The sequence below is a fragment of the Berghia stephanieae genome, unplaced genomic scaffold, assembly GCF_034508935.2.
Source record: "Berghia stephanieae isolate SIO BIC M18660-M18661 unplaced genomic scaffold, UCSD_Bste_1.3 scaffold70, whole genome shotgun sequence".
Taxonomy (NCBI): domain Eukaryota; kingdom Metazoa; phylum Mollusca; class Gastropoda; order Nudibranchia; family Aeolidiidae; genus Berghia; species Berghia stephanieae.
In genome coordinates, this window is record NW_027628622.1 from 1 (window position 1) to 16,879 (window position 16,879).

The 16,879-nt window shown below is 36.2% G+C and overlaps 2 protein-coding genes across 2 annotated transcripts; one reads left to right on the forward strand and one right to left on the reverse strand.

Annotated features, from left to right (window-relative positions):
- Positions 1-963: 963 nt before the first annotated feature.
- Positions 964-8,510, reverse strand: LOC144962221 (kelch-like protein 10). The gene is made up of 4 exons (XM_078895138.1): positions 8,045-8,510; positions 4,878-4,966; positions 2,568-2,788; positions 964-1,014 (listed from the first exon to the last, which is right to left on the reverse strand). The coding sequence occupies exons 1-4, from the start codon at positions 8,174-8,176 to the stop codon at positions 1,007-1,009; spliced, it is 450 nt and encodes a 149-aa protein (XP_078751264.1). The 5' UTR covers positions 8,177-8,510; the 3' UTR covers positions 964-1,006.
- A 5,046-nt stretch (positions 8,511-13,556) lies between these two features.
- Positions 13,557-15,920, forward strand: LOC144962220 (uncharacterized). The gene has a single exon (XM_078895137.1). It carries the CDS (start codon positions 13,557-13,559, stop codon positions 15,918-15,920), a length of 2,364 nt encoding a protein of 787 aa, XP_078751263.1.
- Positions 15,921-16,879: the final 959 nt, after the last annotated feature.

Below are 16,879 nucleotides of genomic sequence, written 5' to 3' on the forward strand. Positions count from 1 at the left end.
TTATTATTTTTTTTATTTTATTTTATTATTATTTTTTATTATATCATATTATTATTATTATTATTATTATTATTATTATTATTATTATTATTATTATTATTATTATTATTATTTATTAATTACTTTATTATTATTATTATTATTATTATTATTATATTTTATTATTATTATTATTATATTATTATTATTATTATTATTATTTATTATAATATTATTTTATTTATTATTTATTATATTATTATTTATTATTATTATTTTATTATTATTATTATTATTATTTTTATTATTATTTTATTATTATCATTTTTTTTATTATTGTGTATTATTATTAATATATTTATTATTATTTATTAATTATTATTATTATTTTATTATTATTATTATTATTATTATTATTATTATTATTATTATTATTATTATTATTATTATTTATTTATTATTATTATTATATTATTATTATTATTTATTATTATTTTATTACTATTAAATATATATTTATATTAATATTATTATTATTATTATTATTATTATATTATTATTATTATTATTATTATTATTATTATTATTATTATTATTTTTTATTATTATTATTATTATTATTTATTATAATTTTTATTATTATTATTATTATTATTATTATTTTATTTTTTATTATTATTATTATTATTTTATTATTTTATTATTTATTATTTTATTATTATTATTTTTTTTATTTTATTTTTATTATTATTATTATTATTATTATTATTATTTATTATATAACAACTTCAAAAAAGAACAAAAAAACAAATACAGAGTGTTTCAGGCTCAAAAACCTTCTTCAGCCAAAAAAAAAAAATTATTTTTATATACACACTTCGATGAATTAGGAACCAAAGAGTAGCGAGAGTAAAGACTTTTCTTCCGACTTCCTTACGTGATGTTGTATGTATTCCACCCACCTACACAAGGGCATCGAACACAAAAACCTTCACAGCTCACGTTGAGGTGGTCTGATGACAGGAGTTCACATATCTAGAGAATGAAAACAAACTTTCGTCTTGATATAATGATGATGGATGTGATGATTATGATGATGATGATGATGATGATGACGACGACGAAGACGACGATGATGTGATGATAATGATGATGATGATGAATACCGTGTCTTTGACAGTTGCAAGAAACTCGTTACTGGCCAGGTAGATGTTAATGAAATTCGTAGTGAAAATTTTCCCAAAGCAGCTTTCTTACCCTTTACATCCAAAGAACTGTGGACGACAACGGACAGTACATACAGCAAAGATAAGTTGTATGAATAACAAAACTAACAAATTATTTATATATTTATATATATATATTATTTAAATATATATATATTTATATTATATTATAATTATGATATCATAAGGACATCGTCGCCTAGCTTCACGAAGGAATACAGATAACTCATCAAACAAGATGTTGATGTCAACAGGGATCACCCATGTTGTCAAGTGAGCAAATTGGGGGTTTATAATCTTGTCAGGAAAAAAAAAAACGGAAGTGCCTGAAGTGGGGCTCGAACCCGGGTCATCCGGATCACAGTGCAATACCTTAACCACTCGGCCACTTATATATACTATAAATAAACAACCTACGGACCCACAATTGACACAGCGGAAGTAAGGACGTATAATATAAATAAACAAGAAAAGACTCCCGAATGAAAGACGATTCTACGGTCAAATGCCAACTGAGGAAATGAAAGACATTGAAACGTTCGTTTTGGCTTGAAAATGCGTGAGTGACTTTATTTATTTTTATATGCTCTAATTATCGAGCACTCTCGTACTACAAGTACCCACTAACACTCATAAATATATATATAATTTATATTATATATTATATATATATATATTATTATATAGAGAGAGAGAGAGAGAGAGAGAGAGAGAGAGAGAGAGAGAGTGAGAGAGAGAGAGAGAAAGCGAGAGCAATATACACTAAATGTGCTCAAATCTCTTTACAAGGGGTCCCTGGTCAACAGCAACACTTAATATTTAGGACGGGACGTGACGCCTGCTAGGCGAAATTACAATTTTTTCCCCGACAGAGACAACGCTGTTAACGCCCGTGTACTCATTTTACACATGAGAACGGTGAGAGAATGTTAGTAAAGATCCTTCTCCAGGGACCCAACTATGCACCGAGCGAGGCCGAATCCAGGACCTTTCGATCTGAAGCGAGTTTCCTACCACTAGACCTTATAGCCGCAAATATATATATTTTATTTATATATATATATATATATATATATATATATATATATATATATAAAGTCACTCCAATTTTTTGGCCGATACATATGTTTTGATGATCTCCATGTCGTCAGTCGGCATAATGTCCGTAGTGTGCTTTTTTCATGACAACAATGAAAAAAAAAAAAACATTATCGCGCACTCTTGTACCTTCATGTAGCCACCAACACTCATAAATATATATACATACACATAAACATATATACTTTTCTCCCCTATTGGACTGGGCTACGGGATACCATTTCCAAATCTGAGACATATACGTGATTGTACTTCAATCTCTACCTGGGCAATCCGAAAGATTCCGAGACAATTCTGACAGGTCAGCCTGCAAGTATTTACAACACAGCTTGAGTAAACCAGTCACGTGATATTGATCAGCCAATGAGAGGAGGTTTTCGACATTGGCAGGCGTGATGCCGGCTGTGCTTGTGTAGGCAAAGTCGATGAGAATTCGAATCAGGTCCGGTGGAGCCCCTGGAATGATCACCTCATTGTGGACGGTGCTGGTGGGAAACAGACAGGAAAGTAAGTAGGAGACATTTATATAGAGCAATATCCACTAACGAGCTCAAAGCGCTTTACAAGGGATCCCTGGACAACAGCAATGCTGTTAACGGCCAGGTACTCATTTCACACCTGAGTTCGGTGAGAGAATGTGAGTAAAGAGCCTTTTCCAAGGACTCGACTATGCGCCGAGCAAGGCTCGAACCCAAGACCCTCCGATTCGAAAGCGAGTGTCATACCACAAGACAACACAAAGAAGAACAAAAGAAGTTCTTTCCGTTAAACTTTAGAGCACCGAGCAGGGTTACCAGTCTTGCGTTACTTTTATTCTTACTATCGTCCTCAATGACGTTGGCTGCCCGCGTTCTACAATAACAAATATCTGCCCATTGCGTTAAAAAAATTTAATTGAGCTTTTATATAGCGTAGTTTCTACTTAACGTGCTCAAAGCGCTTTACAAGAGGTCCTTGGTCAACAGCAACACGTAACATATAGAACGAGACATGACGCCTGCTAGGCGATATTACATTTTTTCCGACAGAGACAACGCTGTTAACGGCCAGGTACTCATCTTACTCCCGAATAGGATGAGAAAATGTGCGTAAAGAGGCTTTTCCAGGGACTCGACTATCCGCCGAGCAAGGCTCGAACCCATGACCATCCAATTCAAAATCGAGTGTCATACCGCAAGACCACATATCCGGACAAAGAAGAACAAAAGAAGTTCTATCCCTTAAGCTTTAGAGCACTGAGCAAGATTACCACTTTTGAGTTACTTACCTGCTTGATATAGATATAATGATGTTGACGTCATACGGGGTCTTTGTTATTGTTTTATTGCCATCCGCGTTTATGAGTAATTCTCACAAAACTGTATTAACCAGACTATAGATAGAATGAAGTTGACGTCACTCGGGTCTTTGTTATTGTTTTATTGCCATCCGCGTTTATGAGTAATTCTCACAAAACTGTATTAACCAGACTATAGATAGAATGAAGTTGACGTCACTCGGGTCTTTGTTATTGTTTTTTGCCATCAGGCGTTCATGAGTAATGCTCACAAAACTGTATTAACCAGACTATATACGTTCAAGGTTACACATAATTTTGTGTGTTGGTCCTTTTTACTTCCGGATGGCAATGTTATGAGCTTCTTAGCCAAGCGCATACTATCTATAGAAGGAATGAAGTGGACGTCACTCGTGTCTTTGTTATTGTTTTTTTATCATCCGCGTTTATGAGTAATGCTCACAAAACTGTATTAACCAGACTATAAGCGTTTAAGGTTACACATAGGTCTGTGTGTTAGTCCGTTATACTTCCGGATGATAATGTTGTGAGCTTCCTAGCCAAGCGCGCACTGTCTATCCAGCTTCGTCCTCATAGACGTTGGGTGCCCGCAGTCTGCGATGACAAATGTCCGCCCATTGCATTACTAACAATGACAAATCTCAAAAGTTTGAAGTCGAAACCAATTGGCCAATGAAAATTGGGTTTGATATTTTGGATTTTTAAAAAATCTAAAATAAGTCACTGAATGCTACTAACAGATAAATCATCAGAATGATAATAATTAACATAATAATAATATAGTAATAATATCAATACTACTACTACTATACTACTACTACTACTACTACTACTACTACTACTACTACTACTACTACTACTACTACTACTACTACTACTACTAATAATAATAAGAAGAAGAAGAAGAAGAAGAAGAAGAAGAAGAAGAAGAAGAAGAAGAAGAAGAAGAAGAAGAAGAAGAAGAAGAAGAAGATGAAGAAGAAGACGACGACGAAGAATATTACTATTCTTATTTTGTTTACTATTAGGCTGTAGTAATCGAGTTTTTCCCCCAAAACCAAAAGGCTATAACAATGAGTGTTGGAAAACAGGATAAGGGAATTAATAGAACAAACAAAATGGAAAACAGGATAGAGCAGTAGAACAAACAAAATGAAAAACAGTATAAGGGAATATAACAAACAAAATGGAAAACAGTATAATGGAATAGAACAAACAAAATGGAAAACATGATAGGGGAACAGAACAAATAAAATGGAAAACGCGCCAAGTCTTACCCAAATTCTTGACTGTTAAACAACGACATAAAATACGAGCTGCTTGCAGACAAAATGTTTCTATGAATTGGATACCTCTGTTTGCCCACCTGGAAATTTTTTTAAAAACACGACACATTATCAGGTTCGATTGCGATGAAGGGTACCAAAATCAAAAGCATAATAAATACAGTAGAATCTGATAGCTCAGTCGGTAGAGAATTCGCTTCACACGCAAAGGGATCGAGATCGATCCCTCCTCCTCCTCCTCCTCCTCCTCCTCTCTACTTTCTAATATAGCAATTGCTTTCTCGTCCAAAAAAAAGCAGTCATCATTATCATCATCATCATTATCATCATCATCATTCATCATCGTCAGCATTATCATCATCATCATCATCATCATCATCATCATCATCATCATCATCATCATCATCGTCATCATCATCACCATCATCATCATCATCATCATCATCAACATCTTCACCATCATTATCATCATCATCGTCAACAACAACAACAACAACAACAACAACAAAAACAACAACACCAACATCATCAATAACAAAAACCACAACATTATCAACGACAGTGTCAGTAGAAAACTATTATCACTGGTATCAGTAACAAAAACACCACAGCCACCACCACCATCAACCCCATCATCATCACCACCACCACCACCACCAGTATCATCATCATCATCATCATCATCATCATCATCATCATCATCATCATCATCATCACCAACGTCATAATTTCCTTGTGTTGTTGAAATCAGTTCTTCGGTTGTTGTTTCTAAATGTATTTGATATTTTTTGAGATCTTGATTCAATGTTGTTGGAAGTGAAGTTGGTGTACGCGCTCTGTATTTGGCTCCTTGTTTGAAGTAATCATCCATTGAGGTTTGTGCTGGAATATTATTTTCATCTCGTCGGAGCACGTGTCCGAACAGTTGCTATCTTTGTTTCTTTATTCGCGTACTGACTGGTTGTACTCTGCATCTGTCATATACATCCTCATTACTGATTTTGTCTGGCCAATGTACCCCAATAACTCGTCTCAATGGGAGCGATCTATATTCATGTTTTCGTCCAACCAAGTCATCAATCACATAATTTTTTGCTGTCCAACGATTGGATATTTCAACAAATGTAAACACGCTGCTTTTTTATGTGTGTCAAGCTGAACAAAATGGCCAATCGTGATATTGCATATTTAAAAAGCTGTGACCACTTTTCACTATGTGGGTAACTTTGAGCACATTTTGCAATGTGACCAATGACCTCGACCACATAGAAAGTTAATATAGATCGTGCCCATTGTTTCCGATGAAGCGAGTTCAGAGTGTCCAAATTCTTTTTTGTAAGACCCCACCATGTACCCCAGTTGTACTTACTATAGTAAACTTTATAGGTTAACAATTTACCCTCACGTTGATTAAGATTCAAATCCTTAACATTATGAATGGGAGCGATCTATATTCAGGTTTTCCTCTAACCAATACATCGATCACATGATGTACTGCTGTCCGAGGATTTGACGTTTCTTAACAAATGTAACCACGCTGCTTTGTTTATGAAAGTTGTAAACATACCCATCTGTCAAGCTCAACAAATGACCAATTGTGATGTTTGATACTTCTCAAATTGTGATCACTTTTCATTAAGTGGTTCACTTTGAGCTCACATTCAAATGTGACCAATGACCTCGAGCACATGAAAAGGTAACATAGATTATCCCCATTTTCAATGGGAGCGATCTATATTCAAGTTTTCGTCCAACCAGGTCATCAATCACATGATTTGTTGCTGTCCAACGATTGGATATTTCTTAACAAATGTAAACACGCTGCTTTGTTTACAAATGTTATAAGCATACCAATGTGTCAAGCTGAATCAAATGACCAATCATGATGTTGGATATTTCAAACGCTGTGAACACTTTTCACTAAGTGGGTCACTTTGAGCACACATTCCAATGTGACCTATGACCTCGAGCACATGAAAAGGAAATACAGATCATCCCCATTGTGTTTCCAACTTTCATTTTCAATTAGTTTCAATGACTTGGGCCATGAACTGAGTGCATTCAATTTCCTCTCCTGTGTTCGTGAGTAATGTGTGTGTGTCGTAAACGCTGTACATTTCTGTAATTTACTCACAACAAACACATGAAACACATGAAACATACCAGTACCAGCAAACAAAACGACGTTCAACCAAAAACATTTATATTACTATTCAAACATTTATTTAGTGAGAACTGATCATCCAAAGGTGTTCTAAAAACAATAACAAAGAAACTCCGTGTGTTGTTTCACTTTGTTGGTAGGAAATTGAAAGACATTTTAATTACAAGATAAAACGTCCGCGTTCGATTCCTGTGCGGTTCGGCAACTAAAACAAGTGAGCTGAACTCACTTTGCTATGATAAAACAAGAGACCGTCTGAGAGGAAAGGTCAATAAATGGAGGACAAAACGGAACGGAGTGGAAATTGAATGCACTCAGTGTTTACAGCCTAAGAAATGCTCATCAACTTCTGAAATGGGATTCGGAATTCTACGAATTTTTCCTAATAGATAGAATGAAGTTGACGTCACTCAGGTTTTTGTTATTGCTTTTTGCCATCCGATCGTATGAGTAATTCTCACTAAACTGTATTAACCAGACTATAAACGTTCGAGGTTACATACTTCCGGATGGCAATGTTGTGAGCTTATTAGCCAAGCGCATACTATCTATAGCAGGTAGGTCTGGCAGCATTTGACCGTTTAGACATGCATAGACATTTTGGAAGGTCTGATAACAGGATCCAAGTATGGGCCTGCTTTAACTTTGTTGTCATGGAGAATGTTTTGCGTCCGTTTGAGAGTATTTCTATTACAATAATTAACCTAGAGTAAGTTGAGTTATCAGACCTGCAAATAAATACTCATTGGTTTAAGAATTTTTCTACTATCGTAGCAATTTGGGTTTTTCGTCCTGCAAATATGTACATTTGATTTGGGGAGTATTCCCACTACAATAATAAATGAACCCGTAACTGTTTGGGTTATCAGACCTACAAAATAAGTACACATTGATTTGGGATATCTCCTTTACATTAGTGAAACCATATCAATCAATTTGGATTATCAGACCTGCAAATTAGTACACGTAGGTTTTAAAAAAAACCTTTTCTTACCCTTATGACAGCATCGCAAAAGTTTCCTGCTTGCCTCAACTCTGCCAGGATTTCAAACAGTGCATTGCCATGTTTGTAAGACCAATCCCTTTGTAACTCTGTGTCAACATCCGTTTCCATTGATGACGTCATTCTCTCGTTATGTCACGACTTTAACGTGGTTCGATGAGGCTGACAATATTAATACGCACAGTATGTTTGTCTTTTTTTTCTCCAGTGTAACTTTCTGATTACTATCTCAAACGTTTCGATAGTTTCGGGTCGATTTCTTTTTTTTTTAATCTTTTTTTTTTTTTTTGTTTTGTTTGTTTTTTTCCCCCAATTTTTTAAAGGTTAATTTCTGTTACAGTCATTTGTGATGTTGATATGTTGGAATATCTGAATTATCGTTCTTTCTCTTACTATTACGTGCTTTTGATATTCATGTGTTCAAGTGTTTAAATTTCAAGCATAATATCATTTTAAAACACATTTATATATATATATATATATTATATATATATATATATATATATATATATATATATATATATTATATATATATATATATATATAATATATAATATATTATATATATATATATATATATATATATATATATATATATGTGTGTGTGTGTGTGTGTGTGTGTGTGTAATGTCTTTATTGAGCAGTAAAATTAGCTGCCCCAAACGTAAACAATAACATTTGACGTCAAACGTGACCCAGATTTTTTTATAAATGACCCGAACTAGGCTGCAGTTGACCTTTAGAAATGTCATGCGCATCCAACCAACGTTTTGTTTACATGTTGCTAAGGCAGCAAACTGAAGTTGGTCGTGAATAAATTCCAGCTGTTTACTCCAAGTCTGAGATAGCTAGGGAGGCCACGATCATATTATTTATAGCCAAAATGCCCCTTTTTTTATTTTGTAGGAAAACCATAATCATGGTTCCCCCTCCTCCCGTAAACAAAACCATATCTATGTTCAGGCAGCGGCGTGGCATGCTTACAGTATAAAGTTGTGCCAGACGAAAATGACTTACACATGCTTCATGTGTAAATATAAAAGAAAGAAAAAAGAAACTTACATACTTGTGAAGTAAATTTGCATGGTGATGTTTCTATTCCTGCAAATCTTTTCAATAGTTTGTTTATATAAATCACGAACGAATATATTGATGGAGTTTGGACACTGAGGGAAATGGCTAAAGGGACACATGCAGACATTGAATGTCAATCGAACAAAGGGTAATTTCAAAACTTACAAAGCGTAAGAATGTAAACAGCCCATGGCCTATTAAAAGAGTAGTGTAGTTACGTCATGAAACAGCCCCATTCCACCTCGGAAATCAAACATGACACCATACAAGATCTCTCTCTCTCTCTCTCTCTCTCTCTCTCTCTCTCTCTCTCTCTCTCTATCTATCTATCTATCTATCTATCTATCTATCTACCTATCTGTGTGTGTGTGTGTGTATGTGAGATGAACGCGCACGCACACACACACACACACGCACACACACACACACTCAAAGTCAAACAAGCATATTCACGCGAAGATCATGCATTTAGGATATAGCATCACTGTCAAGAAATGTTTGACTTAACTCGTTCACATTCCTTTATATCAATTTTTGCAGCAATAATAATAATAATAATAATAATAATAATAATAATAATAATAATGATGATGATGATGATGATGATGATGATGATGATGATGATGATGATGATGATGATGATGATGATGATGATGATGATGATATAATAATAATAATAATAATAAATTAATATATACAATAATCACGACACAGAGAGAGAAACAAATGAACTTGTTAATAATCGTGATTTCAGTTTGGAAGCTTTAACCCTTTGCCCACTAGTCATTATGATATCGGAAATGTTATCGCCGTCTACATCTACGCCAAAATAGAAATAGAGGGTGGAGCCTACCATGATATAACATTTTATGGAGCCCTAATTTCATCATATCAGTTCTGTCCACTGACAGGTGGGTGGGTATCGCTTTCAAGAACTTATGTCCTTATATGAAATCCTGAGTTTTTGACCTATCAACGATTGCTCTTTTGATAGCTCGCTTGTCAACATGAGTCAGCTCAGCCCTTGATTTATGTACAGGCATCACAGGCGGGATATGTTGTGTAACTTCAAAGACCACAGTTGACCGAAAGCGATGAATGGAAGCCCTACTATGGCGTGGAGAACGAGGTCTTGTATGTATAGTTACGTCATATCTCAACGCTCGTGAATTCTTAGTAAGGCTGGACTCACAATCAAAACACGAAATCTGTGTTTTAAACTCTTGAATCAATCGAGTTACAGTTCGTCTCATTGAGAAATGAAAAACGAAAATCAAGAACATCGACCGGAAAATAAGAAAATTATCATAAAATTATAAAATTTGAGAAAGCTGTTTTCAAAATCAAATCTATTACAAAAAAGGTTATTTCTAGACCGATTTTTATGAGACAAAGACAATTTTTCTCCACTTTTCAAGCTGATTCCAATAATGAGGTTTTCAAATTTATCGCAATTAGATTATTTGTCTTTTTTTTTTTAAATACCTAATTGACTGCTCAGGAAACGAATACGTAATCCTTGATGGCTAGCGAGTAGGTGTTAAATTTTGCGTATCCCTTTCCCACGCAGACGCACACACACATACATACACACACACACACACACACACACACACACACACACACACACACCTCTGTTTTATGTCCCTCACTATGGTACGTCTCCAAGTCTCCTTGGGGCAGCCTCGCTTCCTCTTTCCTTGAGGTGTTCATTGCATAGTTTTTCTTATCAGTGTTTCATCAGGTCTGCGACAGACATGCACCAACCATTGCCATCTTCTCCTTTTAATGAGACTCTCCAGTGACACCACTTCAGCTCTCGCTCTCAGGTCCTCATTTGGGCCAGAATATCTTGAAGATTGATCGCAAACATTTGTTTTGGAATGCTTCAAGTTTCAGGCACTGGTGAAAGATAGATATTTTTAATTGTGCTTAAAACAGTGCCAGACAAAGCAAGAAAGACAACACAAGAAAAAAAATCAGCTAAATCGAGGCAGACTGAATTTTGGGGTTTTCTTTCTTGCTTAATCTGGCACTGATCAGTACCGACGTGCACTTATTTGCAGGTCTGATAACCCAATCCCTTATAGGCTCAGTGTTGTAATGGACATCTCAAAAAATGACGCAAAATATTGTTCATTACAATAATATTAAACTAGGCCCATAAGCGGATTCGGATGTCAGACGTGCATATATATATATATATATATATATATATATATATATATATATATATATATATATATATATATGTACCTACAGATCGTTTGGTACCCAATTTTTCAGATCCTTTTTAGTCTCTCTCTCTCTCTCTCTCTCTCTCTCTCTCTCTCTCTCTCTCTATATATATATATATATATATATATATATATATATATATATATATATATATATATATTTCATAATTTAATCATTTATTTAATGTAATAATTTTATTTAATAATGATAATAATAATAATAAATAATAATAATAATAATAATAATAATAATAATAATAATAATAATAATAATAATAATAATAATAATAATAATAATAATAATAATAATAATAATATTATTATATGGGGGCGATGTGGCCGAGTGGTTAAAGCATTGCACTGTGATCCGGAAGGTCCCGGGTTCGTGCCCCACTTTCGTTTTTTTTCCTAGGGCAAAGTGATTCCTGTTGACATCAGACATCCTGTTTGATGGATTATCTATATTCCTTCACGGAATGCCTAGGCGACGGGATCTTATATCGCCGTTGCGAAAGGCCGTAATGTTATATATAAATTCTCCTTTTTTTTTTGTCTTCCATTCTTCTTGGTGCCTATACGTGCAGATCTGATACCTTTTACTGGGGTGATAAATATTTACCAAAAAGGTTATATTCTGAACCCACCAAACCATATAATATACTCGTACAAAAAGAAATTATTTTTAACATTTTATTATGATTGACACGTGTTTGAAAGAGTACAAGCATTCAAGGATCAGGAGCGTACACGGTGATCGTACATGGACAAAGGAGTTCATTCAATGTAGAATTTCAGACTACCCATGTGATCTTGCTTTTTATAACAAAACAGCAATTCCTGTCGACAAGGGAAGCAAAATGCTGTTCGTTAAATTAATGCGCAAGTCTCTATAAGAATCTGGTCATCGTGTTAAATACAGCTTGGAAGGGCTACAACCGTAGCCATCGTTAAATTATAGCCTGACACTGAAACCCAAAAAGACTGGCATTTTGAAGTCATTATTTGGATTTTGCACCGCCTAGTGAGTTGTCGTTAGTAGAGCTCATGGAAACAACTCACGATTTGTTTTCTTTTGTGGCCAAAGACTGGCATTTTGACGTCATTTTTTGGTCGGTGTCAGGTTATGTTAACGATGGCTGCGCTACACCTCAATTTTATCTGGACCCGTTTTCATGAACGAGGACTAGATTGTGATATTTACTAGTCTAGTAAATGACTAGCTAGTCTTAGGCCTAAATGGAGCAAGTGACTTTAAAAAATCGGATTACATAAACGCTATTTATTAGTCTCGGACTAGCTAGTCTCTTGCCTAGAAGTGGGCTTTGTACGGACGGTGACTAATTCGGCTGTCTTGTGCTGGTAACATCCCGCTGCTTGAAACTCGAAGCAATAAATAACGATAAGTATCTTAGACCATGATGTTATGGACTTATACATAGAGTTACTCTAGGAAAGAGTTGCTCCCCTTAGTTATTAGCTAATTGATTTTAGCTACAGCTTAATTAGTTATTATTCATTAAGTCCATTGTTAAAATATTATTTGTGCTTAACAAATATCAGAGTGGCATGCCCTAGAGAAGGATGCACTCTTTGTTCCTTACTTATCATAGTTGAGCTACTTATACTATTTTTCCTTCTTAAAATGTTGTTGCGATATATTTGTATATACTCTAACTTATACACAGTAATAAACTGTTCTCTCACATATCACTTAACGCTTCTGAGTTGAGTGATTCCACAATATTAATCTGGAGGCCCGTCAAAAACACAACATTGGCGACGAGGATTTTTCACCTTTCCTGCGCATCAGCCTATTGGAGCGTTTTGTGACGTCAGTCGAAAAGCCAACACACCACGGACGGAAACCTGCCAGCCGAGAAAACCGGAGCAAGTGCCTTTTCTGCCTGCAGTGTCGTCAGCACGTGGTAAGACGCCTTCTTCGTGGACAGCCGCCCATCACGTGGTAAGAAGCCTTCCCGCCTTTTTTTTCCCGCCACAGCTCGTGGGCGCTGAGGTCAACTGCCTACGTCACGAAAGAAACAAAACGGTACGTCGTCTTCATACAACCAAGCAGTCGGACGCTTGGGTGAGTAATTATAGTTATATTTCGTCAATAATTTACTACCCTTCGCTCGCGTCCTATCTTCGTAACTTTATTGTACATAATATAGTCGTGTAGCAGTACTGTCATCATGTCAAATAAAGAGCTCATAACCATATTACAACAACAGATTGAACAGCAAAATGAGCAAATGAAGCAAGTCGTTGAACGACAAGAAAAGCAGATGGAAATGTTCATGAAACTAATGACCGGTAGCAATACATGTTTACCAAAACCTCCAGCTATTCCGAGCTTTGTCGCATTCGACCCTGCCTTAGAGATATGGAGCGACTACTGGCATCGTTTTAATACGTTTTTAACTGCTCACTCCGTACCTGATGAGAAGAAAGCAGACGTTTTCCTTGTCAACCAATCGCCGGTTGTTTACAAAATACTAACTAACATGGCGAGTCAAGAAACACCAGCTAAGGCGATAACTGCCCTCAGTCTTCCAGATATCGAAAAATATATGATGGAGCAGTACCACCCTCGACTATTTGTTGTCAGAGAACGTTATAAATTTTGGACGAGTCTCCAGAGGAAACCAGGCGAAACTATTCAGGAATTGGCAGCTAGAATTCGCCAGAGCGCTGTCACATGCGATTTCCCATCCATTGAAAACCCCTTGGATGAAGCTATGCGTACCTGTTTCATGTGTGCAGTTAACAACACAGCTGTTCTTGAAGCGCTATTCAAGCACAAGGAGGACGAGCTTTCGTTTAACAAAGCCATCGAGGTCGCCACGGAGATAGAAGATGCCTCAAAAGTGGCTAACGAGACTGCATTATCTGTTCAACCCGAGGTCCATAAAATTAAGCCTCAAAGAAAACAGATTCCGATAATTCAGCAAGGCAGTCAAAACAAACAGCACATCAAACGTTCGAATGAAAGACAGACAGAGCCGACAACGGATTTTGATAATAAAAATCAAACCTGCTCGAGATGCGATGGGCGCCACAACAGACAAAACTGCAAATTCAAAACAGCCGGTTGTCGCTTCTGCCAGAAAACTGGACACATCGAAAGAGCCTGTAGACGTAAAAAGAGAATGTCGAGTTCGCCTAACGTCAACACGATTCGTCACATGTCACGGGTAAGTGCCGACCCAGTCTTCGACAGAGAGGAAGATGGAGAAGATGTCAACACTGTGTTTACAATCTCTACAGTTGGAAAACAGCTAAGAGCTACTGACCCCGGAGTCATCGCTAGAGAATCCGCTAAAGATGACACCATATCCGTTGTCATGAGAAACACGAGTCGTAAATGGTCTAAATCAGATTCCAAAACGGACAATCTTAAACCATTCTTCAAGATGAAGGACACGCTGTCAACGTCTCATGGATGTTTATTCTACGGATCAAGAATCGTTATTCCTAAGAGTTTGCAACGAGTAGTCCTCAATATCCTTCACAACGGTCATTTCGGCATGCAACGCATGAAACAATTAGCGCGAACGATCGTATATTGGCCAGGTATTGATTCTGACATCGTCAATACGTGTCGTGGATGTGTTACGTGTGCAGAACACCAAAACAACCCACCAAAGGAGCCAAACCATCCATGGATAACGCCAGACTCACCGTGGAGTCGAATGCACATCGATCACGCAGTGAATTTTATGGGTAATAACTGGTTAGTTATGGTCGACGCCTACTCAAATTACCCATGCATTCACGCAACCAGTTCGACGTCAACGAAAGCAACAACTAGCCTTCTGGAAGAGGACTTCGCTCACTTCGGCTATCCTCACGCTATCGTGTCGGACAACGCAGCATGCTTCACTTCTGACGAATTTCAGACATGGTGTAGGGAGAGGGGAATCAAACATCTCACTGGAGCTCCCTATCATCCCGCTACAAACGGTGCAGCAGAACGACTTGTGGGAAGTTTTAAAAAGGCTTTGAGAAAATCGTCTTTTCCTCCAAGACAAGCCTTGCAACAATTTCTTATGCAATATCGTCGCACACCTTTAGCTTCTGGTTCGTCACCTAGTGAATTGCTTCATGGACGTCAAATTCGCACATTGATCGACACACTCCGCCCATTGTCCACCTCAAATTCCAAACCACTTGTAACAAAAACGCGTTATAAAGTTGGGACACACGTTTATTCCTTACGTTTTGGTAATCGAAATGACAGAGAGGCGAAATGGATTCCCGCAACTGTCACCAAAGTGTTGGGACCACGTCATGTCATGGTAACTCTCCAGAGAGACGGAACAACGTGGAAGCGTCATATTGAACAAATAAGACCACGTTACAACCTTCCTCGCCAAAACGTATCTGCTTCAGCAAATGATACCATAGAGGACGATTTCATTACTAATCCTATCGGTGATTATTGTGAGCGTTCATCATCGAATGCAGCTACCCCCGGAGCAGAATCAAATCGTGAATCGGATCGTGTCCAACTGAGAAGATCGTGTTGTACCAGAAAATTCCCCAATCGATTTTAGCCTTCGAACCTTCGAAACCTACTTCTCAGGCAAAACAGGGAGGTGTTATGGACTTATACATAGAGTTACTCTAGGAAAGAGTTGCTCCCCTTAGTTATTAGCTAATTGATTTTAGCTACAGCTTAATTAGTTATTATTCATTAAGTCCATTGTTAAAATATTATTTGTGCTTAACAAATATCAGAGTGGCATGCCCTAGAGAAGGATGCACTCTTTGTTCCTTACTTTTCATAGTTGAGCTACTTATACTATTTTTCCTTCTTAAAATGTTGTTGCGATATATTTGTATATACTCTAACTTATACACAGTAATAAACTGTTCTCTCACATATCACTTAACGCTTCTGAGTTGAGTGATTCCACAATATTAATCTGGAGGCCCGTCAAAAACACAACACATGATATAAAGGATGTTATACCAAACCGCGAACTTGCATAACTGAAAAGGATAAGGACTTTTATTGGAATCTACCACCTAAATCATTAAATATTCGTAAACAATCGTAAACTCCCATACGTTTAACGAAAAAAATAACGATAAGTATTGAATTTGAAGCGTCAATTTATTAGTTTATTAATTCATTATTATTAATTTTCACAGCATCTGTCTTTCTCTAATAAATTGGAGCCAACAATTCAATACTTATCGTTAAAAGTATTGGAATTCACGATTGTTTACTAAGATTTAACAATTTAAATGGTAGATTCCCTTAAAAGTCCTTATCCTTTTCGGTTATACAAGTTCGCGGTTTGGCATAACATCCTTTATATCATGGTCTAAGATCTGAACAAATGTGTATGGAATGGTGCCAGACAAAGCAAGAAAGAAAAGTACAAGAAAGAAAAAACTATCCTAAAACACCAGTCTACCTTGACTGGGGGGGATTGAACCTCAGAGCGACTCTCTCTCTCTCTCTCTCTCTCTCTCTCTCTCTCTCTCTCTCTCTCTCTCTCTCTCT

What these genes read in the sequence shown, in the direction of transcription:
- LOC144962221 (XM_078895138.1), bottom strand. Translation starts at nt 8,176, where the DNA reads ATGACGTCATCAATGGAAACGGATGTTGACACAGAGTTACAAAGGGAT. An exon ending in TTTGCGATGCTGTCATAAGG is followed by an intron (nt 4,967 to 8,044) that starts GTAAGAAAAGGT and finishes AAAAATTTCCAG; the next exon opens with GTGGGCAAACAGAGGTATCC. An exon ending in TTTAACAGTCAAGAATTTGG is followed by an intron (nt 2,789 to 4,877) that starts GTAAGACTTGGC and finishes GTTTCCCACCAG; the next exon opens with CACCGTCCACAATGAGGTGA.
- LOC144962220 (XM_078895137.1), top strand. Translation starts at nt 13,557, where the DNA reads ATGTCAAATAAAGAGCTCATAACCATATTACAACAACAGATTGAACAG.